Source organism: Oncorhynchus gorbuscha, linkage group LG08 (assembly GCF_021184085.1).
Source record: "Oncorhynchus gorbuscha isolate QuinsamMale2020 ecotype Even-year linkage group LG08, OgorEven_v1.0, whole genome shotgun sequence".
Classification (NCBI taxonomy): Eukaryota; Metazoa; Chordata; class Actinopteri; order Salmoniformes; family Salmonidae; genus Oncorhynchus; species Oncorhynchus gorbuscha.
The window spans coordinates 42,617,814-42,628,160 of record NC_060180.1 but is presented as its reverse complement, the minus strand read 5'-3'; the positions used below and the strand labels follow the sequence as shown (position 1 = coordinate 42,628,160).

Here is a 10,347-nt window from a genome sequence, read left to right as displayed (position 1 = left end):
AGCCCTTTTTGTGCAAAGCAATGATGACAGCACGTGTTTCCTTGCAGGTAACCATGGCTGACAGAGGAAGAACAATGATTCCCAAGCACCACCCTCCTTTTGAAGCTTCCAGTCTGTTATTTGCACTCAATCAGCATGACAGAGTGATCTCCAGCCTTGTCAACACTCACACCTGTGTTAAGCAGCAGATTTTGTGAAAATTCATATTTGTGTCATTCTCAAAACTTTCGGCCACGACTTTACAATGTAGAAATAGTCAAAATAAAGAAAAAAAACTCTTGAATGAGTTGGTGTGGTGAAACTTTTGACTGGGACTGTATATGTGTGTATATGTGTGTGGGTGTGTGCGGAGAATCAGAGTAGGTGATCAGTCCAGTTCAAGTGTTCAGCAGTCTGAAGGCTTGTAGAAAGAAACTCTCTCTGAGCCTGTTGGTATCAGACCTGACGCTCCGATACCATCTGCCCGAGCGCAAGGGAGTGAACAGCTTGTGACACTGAGAAAATGACCTTTTAATGGTGTCAGACCAAGGCTCTGCATCTGTCCTCGTGCTTCTAGTCCTTAGTGCTGCTTTTGATACCATCGATCACCACATTCTTTTGGAGAGATTGGAAACCCAAATGTGTCCACACGGACAAGTTTTGGCCTGTTTAAGATCTTATCTGTCGGAAAGATATCAGTTTGTCTCTGTGGATGGTTTGTCCTCTGACAAATCAATTGTACGTTAAGTCAGGGTAGTAAGTTGGTGGTTTGAAGATATCCCTTTAGTGGTGTGGGGGCTGTGCTTTGGCAAAGCGGGTGGGGTTATATCCTGCCTGGTTGGCCCTGTCCGGGGGTATCGTCAGACGGGGCCACAGTGTCTCCTGACCCCTCCTGTCTCAGCCTCTAGTATTTATGCTGCAGTAGTTTATGTGTCAGGGGGCTATGGTCAGTCTGTTATCGGAACTAGAAGCACAAGCATTTCGCTACACTCGCATTAACATCTGATAACCATGTGTATGTGACAAATAAAATTTGATTTGATATATGTGGAGTACTTCTCCTGTCTTATCCGGTGTCCTGTGTGAATTTAAGAATTCTTCCTTTAATTCCCTCTCCTCCTGAGGAGACCTGAGCCCTGGAACCATGCCTCTACCTGTCCTGAGGACTCTGTCCACTGGGTAGTGCTGCTGCTCCAGTTTCAACTGTTCTGCCTGCGGCTATGGAACCCTGACCTGTTCACCGGATGTGCTACCTTGGCCTGAACCTGCTGTTTTCGACTCTCTCCCTCTACTGCACCTGCTATCTCGAATTCCGAATGCTCAGCTATGAAAAGCCAACTGACATTTACTCCTGAGGTGCTGACCTGTTGCACCCTCTACAACCACTGTGATTATTATTATCTGACCCAGCTGGTCATCTATAATCTCCACCCAGCACAGCCAGAAGAGGACTGGCCACCCCTTAGAGCCTGGGTCCTCTCTAGGTTTATTCCTAGGTTCCTGCCTTTCTAGGGAGTGTTTCCTAGCCACCTTGCTTCTACATCTGCATTGCTTGCTGTTTGGGTTATTAGGCTGGGTTTCTGTATAGCACTTTTTGTGACATCGGCTGATGTAAGAAGGGCTTTATAAATACATTTGATTGATTGATTGGGGTGTGTGGGGTCTTGATGATGCTGCAGGCCTTCATCAGGCCCTATTTTTAGTAGATGTCCTGGTTGGGTGGGAGCACAGTCCCAGTGATGTACTGCGGCCAGAATGTATTAAACTCACGAGCATTCGGAGGACGCGGCCAGAATGTATTAAACTCATGAGCATTCGGAGGACGCGGCCAGAATGTATTAAACTCATGGGCATTCGGAGGACGCGGCCAGAATGTATTAAACTCATGGGCATTCGGAGGACGCGGCCAGAATGTATTAAACTCATGGGCACCACACCTTTGTAGTGCATAATAGTCTGTAGTCCTTGTGATGAGAGTCTGAGTTGTCAAACATCAATTCAAGTTTGAGTCTGTATTGTCTTTTTGCCTTGTGCACGTTGCCCTCCACTGAGTCATCAGGGTTCGGATGACAATGAACTCTGCAGTATGTGGTGTGGATATCTCCATTCATTTAGGGTATTTGGTTGGGGTTTGTCCGGATTGTTATTGTGGGTACAACATCAACACATTTCCTAATGAAGACTGTGACTGACGATAGGTTCCTCAATGTTGATGGATGAGTCCTGGGTGGATGAATCTTTGAACATATTCCAATCAGTATTCTCAAAACAGTCCTGCAGCATTGAGTCTGCCTCCTATGTCCAACGCCTCACACCTCACAATGCTACTTAATATAATGCTTACATATCCTACATTACTCATCTCATATGTATATACTGTACCTTACATGTACCTTATATCATCTACTGCATCTTTATGTAATACATGTATCACTAGCCACTTTAAACTATGACACTTTTGTTTACATACTCATCTCATATGTATATCCTGTACTCGATACCATCTACTGCATCTTGCCTATGCCGTTCTGTACCATCACTCATTCATATATCTTTATGTACATATTCTTTATCCCTTTACACTTGTGTGTATAAGGTAGTAGTTTTACAATTGTTAGGTTAGATTACTCGTTGGTTATCACTGCATTGTCGGAACTCGAAGCACAAGCATTTCGCTACACTCGCATTAACATCTGCTAACCATGTGTATGTGACAAATGCATTTGATTTGATCTCCATGTTGGTGGCGCCCTCCCTTCCCCTAATGAAGGCTTACAATAACATAATACTCTACAGCCACATCAGTAAAGTGTTATGAACATGTTAATAAGGCATCATGGCACATCATAATGAGGAGCTGTTCTGATGCTGTATTCTCTCTGACCAGCAGATGGCAGTGATACCCAGGGCCTCTGAGCCAAAGCCACGGAGTTTACAGGCGTCATTGGTCATAGCCCTCACTGACTGACAGAGACTGCAGGATAGCAACAGGAGGCTATAAAAAAAACCTTCCTGTGTGTTGATATGCATCCACCTGCATCCCTTTATGGTACTTTGTAAGAGGATACAAGACTAACAAAGCTAATGACATAAAGAAGTCATAATAAACACCGACCCCACGGATAGGCAGCGCTACCAATGTAGCACATACTCTAAAATACTTGCTCCTTAATAGATATTTTGAAAATACTTCAGTAAATAGAGTAAGGCATTGTATTATATGCTCTCTTATTGGTCCCCAGGAGACCTGTATGCAGTGATTGCTTACAACAATTACCAATTCAACTATTGATACCTATAGCAGTGTACCTATATCTTTCTCTAGGATTGGTTGATTGGTGCCTTACCCCAGGTGGACGGTGCGGATGTGTCGCTGGATCCCTGAAGAGGTGCTGAGGACCTTTTCACAGTTCTTCCACAAGCACTTGAGCATCACCTTCACGGAGTTCTGAAACACAACAGAACAACACAGTGGAGTCAGTGCTATTGTAGCGGCAAGAGTGGGAAGAACAGGAGTGGGGCTTGAACCAACAACCCTGTGGTTATGGGGTGAGCGCACTACAACAAAAAGGTTCAGATCACTCAGCAGAGCTCCACTTTGGGAGGCTACACGTATTCTACTATTATTCTAAGTGAGGTCAAAATAAATAAACACGACCTATGAGACAAGCCTGTGAACATAGAAGCTTGTGAAGACAGGTTAGCAACGCACGCGCGCACACACATGTGAAACTTTACACCTCTCCCTCTCTATATTGACAGATGCAGTGTCATAATGAGTAAATACATTCATGGAGGGATGGCCAAGGGCAAGAAAGTAATATTCCTAACACCCATAGTGTTTAACACTTCTTTAGCGTGTATGGAAGCCACTAAAATAGTGTTAAACAAAAATCAATCTAAGTGTCGATAAACTAACAACTCCAGAGTGTTGGTCCCTAACACCATGGGTGCTGCAAAGTCCAACTTAAATTAACACTTTATTCGTTCTGTACTAGAGGTCGACCGATTATGATTTTTCAACGCCGATACCGATACTGATACTGATTATTGGGGGACCAAAAAAAGCCGATTAATCTGATTATTTTATTTATTTATTTGTAATAATGACAATTACAACAATACTGAATGAACACTTATTTTAACTTAATATAATACAACAATAAAATCAATAAATTCAATTTAATGAAACATGTTGAATTTGGTTTAAATAATGCAAAAACAAAGTGTTGGAGAAGAAAGTAAAAGTGCAATATGTGACATGTAAGAAAGCTAACGTTTCAGTTTCTTGTTCAGAACATGAGAACATATGAAAGCTGGTGGTTCCTTTTAACATGAGTCTTCAATATTCCCAGGTAAGACGTTTTAGGTTGTAGTTATTATAGGAATTATAGGACTATTTCCCTCTATACCATTTGTATTTCATTAACCTTAGACTATTGGATGTTCTTATTGGCACTTTAGTATTGCCAGTGTAACAGTATAGCTTCCGTCCCTCGCCTCGCTCCTCCCTGGGCTCGAGCAGGAACACATCGACAACAGCCACCCTCGAAGCAGCGTTACCCATGCAGAGCAAGTGGAACAACCACTCCAAGTCTCAGAGCGAGTGACATTTGAAATGCTATTAGCACGCACCCCGCTAACTAGCTAGCCATTTCACATCGGTTACACCAGCCTAATCATGGGAGTTGATAGGCTTGAAGTCAGAAACAGTGCAATGCTTGACGCACAACGAAGAGCTGCTGGCAAAACGCACGAAAGTGCTGTTTGAATGAATGCTTACGAGCCTGCTGCTGCCCATCATCGCTCAGTCAGACTGCTCTATCAAATTATAGACTTAATTATAACATAATAACACACAGAAATACGAGCCTTAGTTCAATAATATGGTCGAATCCGGAAACAAGACGTTTATTCTTTCAGTGAAATATGGAACCGTTCCGTATTTTATCTAACGGGTGGCATCCATAAGTCTAAATATTCCTGTTACATTGCACAACCTTCAATGTTATGTCATAATTATGTAAAATTCTGGCAAATTAGGCGGCCCAAACTGTTGCATATACACTGACTCTGTGCGCAATGAACGCAAGAGAAGTGACACAATTTCACCTGGTTAATATTGCCTGCTAACCTGGATTTCTTTTAGCTAAATATGCAGGTTTAAAAATATATACTTCTGTGTATTGATTTTAAGAAAGGCATGGGTGTTTATGGTTAGGTACACATTGGAGAAACGATACGCACCGCATTGATTATATGCAACGCAGGACACGCTGGATAAACGAGATATATCATCAACCATGTGTAGTTAACTAGTGATTATGATTGATTGATTGTTTTTTATTAATGCTAGCTAGCAACTTACCTTGGCTTACTGCATTTGCGTAACAGGCAGTCTCCTTGTGGAGTGCAACGAGAGAGAGGCAGGTCGTTATTGCGTTGGACTAGTTAACTGTAAGGTTGCAAGATTGGCTCCCCAAAATCTGTCGTTCTGTCCCTGAACGAGGCAGTTAACCCACCGTTCCTAGGCGTCATTGAAAATAACAATGTGTTCTTAACTGACTTACCTCGTTAAATAAAGATCAAATAAAAGGTATAAAAAATCAATTACAAAAAAACGGCCAAACCGGTGTCCAAAAACACAGATTTGCGCTTGTTAGGAAAACTTGAAAATCGTCCCTAATTAAACGGCCATTCCGATTAATCGGTCGACCTCTAGAGCTGACGGTGTTACACTTTCTCATAGTTAGGGAATTAAAACCTGTGGCGTTACAGTAACTATTTTTGGGGTGTTGTTTTAACACAGCAGGATGTAAAGCCTTATTTGTATATTAATGTCCCTTTATGCTTTTTGATTGAATTTTAGAGGTACCTGTACCACCTATGACTGTGTATGCCAGTGACAGACACATGACTGTTGATTCGATGACTTTCAGTCCTGTCACATCTACCCCTGCTCCCCCTCTCAACGGTCTGCTAACCAACAGTCCTGTAGCCTCCTGTCACATCTACTCCTGCTCCCCCTCTCAACGGTCTACTAACCACCAGTCCTGTAGCCTCCTGTCACATCTACCCCTGCTCCCCCTCTCAACGGTCTACTAACCACCTGTCCTGTAGCTTCCTGTCACATCTACCCCTGCTCCCCTCTCAACGGTCTACTAACCACCAGTCCTGTAGCTTCCTGTCACATCTACCCCTGCTCCCCCTCTCAACGGTCTACTAACCACCTGTCCTGTAGCTTCCTGTCACATCTACCCCTGCTCCCCCTCTCAACGGTCTACTAACCACCTGTCCTGTAGCTTCCTGTCACATCTACCCCTGCTCCCCCTCTCAACGGTCTACTAACCACCAGTCCTGTAGCCTCCTCACATCTACCCCTGCTCCCCCTCTCACATCTACTAACCACCTGTCCTGTAGCCCCTCTCTACGGTCTACTAACCACCTGTCCTGTAGCTTCCTGTCACATCTACCCCTGCTCCCCCTCAACGGTCTACTAACCACCTGTCCTGTAGCACATCTCCCCTGCTCCCCCTCTCAACGTCAACCATGTCCTACATCCCCCTGCTCCCCCTCTCAACGGTCTACTAACCACCTGTCCTGTAGCCTCCTGTCACATCTACCCCTGCTCCCCCTCTCAACGGTCTACTAACCACCTGTCCTGTAGCTTCCTGTCACATCTACCCCTGCTCCCCCTCTCAACGGTCTACTAACCACCAGTCCTGTAGCCTCCTGTCACATCTACCCCTGCTCCCCTCTCAACGGTCTACTAACCACCTGTCCTGTAGCTTCCTGTCACATCTACCCCTGCTCCCCCTCTCAACGGCCTACTAACCACCTGTCCTGTAGCTTCCTGTCACATCTACCCCTGCTCCCCCTCTCAACGGTCTACTAACCAACAGTCCTGTAGCCTCCTGTCACATCTACTCTGCTCCCCCTCTCAACGGTCTACTAACCACCTGTCCTGTAGCTTCCTGTCACATCTACCCCTGCTCCCCCTCTCAACGGTCTACTAACCAACAGTCCTGTAGCCTCCTGTCACATCTACTCCTGCTCCGCCTCACAACGGTCTACTAACCAACAGTCCTGTAGCCTCCTGTCACATCTACTCCTGCTCCCCCTCTCAACGGTCTACTAACCAACAGTCCTGTAGCCTCCTGTCACATCTACTTCTGCTCCCCCTCTCAACGGTCTACTAACCACCAGTCCTGTAGCCTCCTGTCACATCTGCTCCCCCTCTCAACCCCACCTGTCCTGTAGCTTCCTGTCACATCTCAACGGTCTACTAACCAACAGTCCTGTAGCCTCCTGTCACATCTACCCCTGCTCCCCCTCTCAACGGTCTACTAACCACCAGTCCTGTAGCCTCCTGTCACATCTACTTCTGCTCCCCCTCTCAACGGTCTACTAACCACCTGTCCTGTAGCTTCCTGTCACATCTACTCCTGCTCCCCCTCTCAACGGTCTACTAACCACCAGTCCTGTAGCCTCCTGTCACATCTACACCTGCTCCCCCTCTCAACGGTCTACTAACCACCAGTCCTGTAGCCTCCTGTCACATCTACTTCTGCTCCCCCTCTCAACGGTCTACTAACCACCAGTCCTGTAGCCTCCTGTCACATCTACTCCTGCTCCGCCTCTCAACCTGGTCTATCTAACCTGCCCCCCTCTCAACGGTCTACTAACCACCAGTCCTGTAGCCTCCTGTCACATCTACCCCTGCTCCCCACTCAACGGTCTACTAACCACCAGTCCTGTAGCCTCCTGTCACATCTTTTATTTATTTTTTTATTTCACCTTTATTTAACCAGGTAGGCAAGTTGAGAACAAGTTCTCATTTACAATTGCGACCTGGCCAAGATAAAGCAAAGCAGTTCGACAGATACAACGACACAGAGTTACACATGGAGTAAAACAAACATACAGTCAATAATACAGTATAAACAAGTCTATATACAATGTGAGCAAATGAGGTGAGAAGGGAGGTAAAGGCAAAAAAGGCCATGGTGGCAAAGTAAATACAATATAGCAAGTAAAACACTGGAATGGTAGTTTTGCAATGGAAGAATGTGCAAAGTAGACATAAAAATAATGGGGTGCAAAGGAGCAAAATAAATAAATTAATTAAATACAGTTGGGAAAGAGGTAGTTGTTTGGGCTAAATTATAGGTGGGCTATGTACAGGTGCAGTAATCTGAAAGATGCTCTGACAGTTGGTGCTTAAAGCTAGTGAGGGAGATAAGTGTTTCCAGTTTCAGAGATTTTTGCAGTTCGTTCCAGTCACTGGCAGCAGAGAACTGGAAGGAGAGGCGGCCAAAGAAAGAATTGGTTTTGGGGGTGACCAGAGAGATATACCTGCTGGAGCGTGTGCTACAGGTGGGAGATGCTATGGTGACCAGCGAGCTGAGATAAGGGGGGACTTTACCTAGGAGGGTCTTGTAGATGACATGGAGCCAGTGGGTTTGGCGACGAGTATGAAGCGAGGGCCAGCCAACGAGAGCGTACAGGTCGCAATGGTGGGTAGTATATGGGGCTTTGGTGACAAAACGGATTGCACTGTGATACATTTACATTTACATTTAAGTCATTTAGCAGACGCTCTTATCCAGAGCGACTTACAAATTGGTGCATTCACCTTATGACATCCAGTGGAACAGCCACTTTACAATAGTGCATCTAAATATTTTAAGGGGGGGGGGTGAGAAGGATTACTTTATCCTATCCTAAGTATTCCTTAAAGAGGTGGGGTTTCAGGTGTCTCCGGAAGGTGGTGATTGACTCCGCTGTCCTGGCGTCGTGAGGGAGTTTGTTCCACCATTGGGGAGCCAGAGCAGCGAACAGTTTATAGACTGTGATAGACTGCATCCAATTTGTTGAGTAGGGTATTGGAGGCTATTTTGTAAATGACATCGCCAAAGTCGAGGATTGGTAGGATGGTCAGTTTTACAAGGGTATGTTTGGCAGCATGAGTGAAGGATGCTTTGTTGCGAAATAGGAAGCCAATTCTAGATTTAACTTTGGATTGGAGATGTTTGATATGGGTCTGGAAGGAGAGTTTACAGTCTAACCAGACACCAAGTATTTGTAGTTGTCCACGTATTCTAAGTCAGAGCCGTCCAGAGTAGTGATGTTGGACAGGCGGGTAGGTGCAGGTAGCGATCGGTTGAAGAGCATGGATTTAGTTTTACTTGTATTTAAGAGCAATTGGAGGCCACGGAAGGAGAGTTGTATGGCATTGAAGCTTGCCTGGAGGGTTGTTAACACAGTGTCCAAAGAAGGGCCGGAAGTATACAGAATGGTGTCGTCTGCGTAGAGGTGGATCAGGGACTCACCAGCAGCAAGAGCGACTTCATTGATGTATACAGAGAAGAGAGTCGGTCCAAGAATTGAACCCAGTGGCACCCCCATAGAGACTGCCAGAGGTCCGGACAGCAGACCCTCCGATTTGACACACTGAACTCTATCAGAGAAGTAGTTGGTGAACCAGGCGAGGCAATCATTTGAGAAACCAAGGCTGTCGAGTCTGCCGATGAGGATGTGGTGGTTGACAGAATCGAAAGCCTTGGCCAGATCAATGAATACGGCTGCACAGTAATGTTTCTTATCGATGGCGGTTAAGATATCGTTTAGGACCTTGAGCGTGGCTGAGGTGCACCCATGACCAGCTCTGAAACCAGATTGCATAGCAGAGAAGGTATGGTTAGATTCGAAATGGTCGGTAATCTGTTTGTTGACTTGGCTTTCGAAGACCTTAGAAAGGCATGGTAGGATAGATATAGGTCTGTAGCAGTTTGGGTCAAGAGTGTCCCCCCCTTTGAAGAGGGGGATGACCGCAGCTGCTTTCCAATCTTTGGGAATCTCAGACGACACGAAAGAGAGGTTGAACAGGCTAGTAATAGGGGTGGCAACAATTTCGGCAGATAATTTTAGAAAGAAAGGGTCCAGATTGTCTAGCCCGGCTGATTTGTAGGGGTCCAGATTTTTCAGCTCTTTCAGAACATCAGCTGAATGGATTTGGGAGAAGGAGAAATGGGGAAGGCTTGGGCGAGTTGCTGTTGGGGGTGCAGTGCTGTTGGCCGGGGTAGGAGTAGCCAGGTGGAAAGCATGGCCAGCCGTAGAAAAATGCTTATTGAAATTCTCAATTATGGTGGATTTATCAGTGGTGACAGTGTTTCCTATCTTCAGTGCAGTGGGCAGCTGGGAGGAGGTGTTCTTATTCTCCATGGACTTTACAGTGTCCCAGAACTTTTTTGAGTTAGTGTTGCAGGAAGCAAATTTCTGCTTGAAAAAGCTAGCCTTGGCTTTTCTAACTGCCTGCTCCCCCTACATCTACGCCTGCTCCCCCTCTCAACGGTCTACTAACTCAAC

At 45.5% G+C, this 10,347-nt stretch overlaps 1 protein-coding gene across 2 annotated transcripts in view; it reads right to left on the bottom strand.

Annotated features, from left to right (window-relative positions):
- The window catches only part of LOC124041682 (zinc finger protein 704-like), a 97,540-nt gene that overhangs the window by 4,553 nt on the left and 82,640 nt on the right, over window positions 1-10,347 (bottom strand). For both annotated transcript variants that reach the window (XM_046359549.1, XM_046359550.1), the window contains exon 5: window positions 3,327-3,427. In XM_046359549.1, coding sequence (XP_046215505.1) covers window positions 3,327-3,427 — 101 coding nt within the window. The remainder of the gene's footprint in view (window positions 1-3,326; window positions 3,428-10,347) is intronic.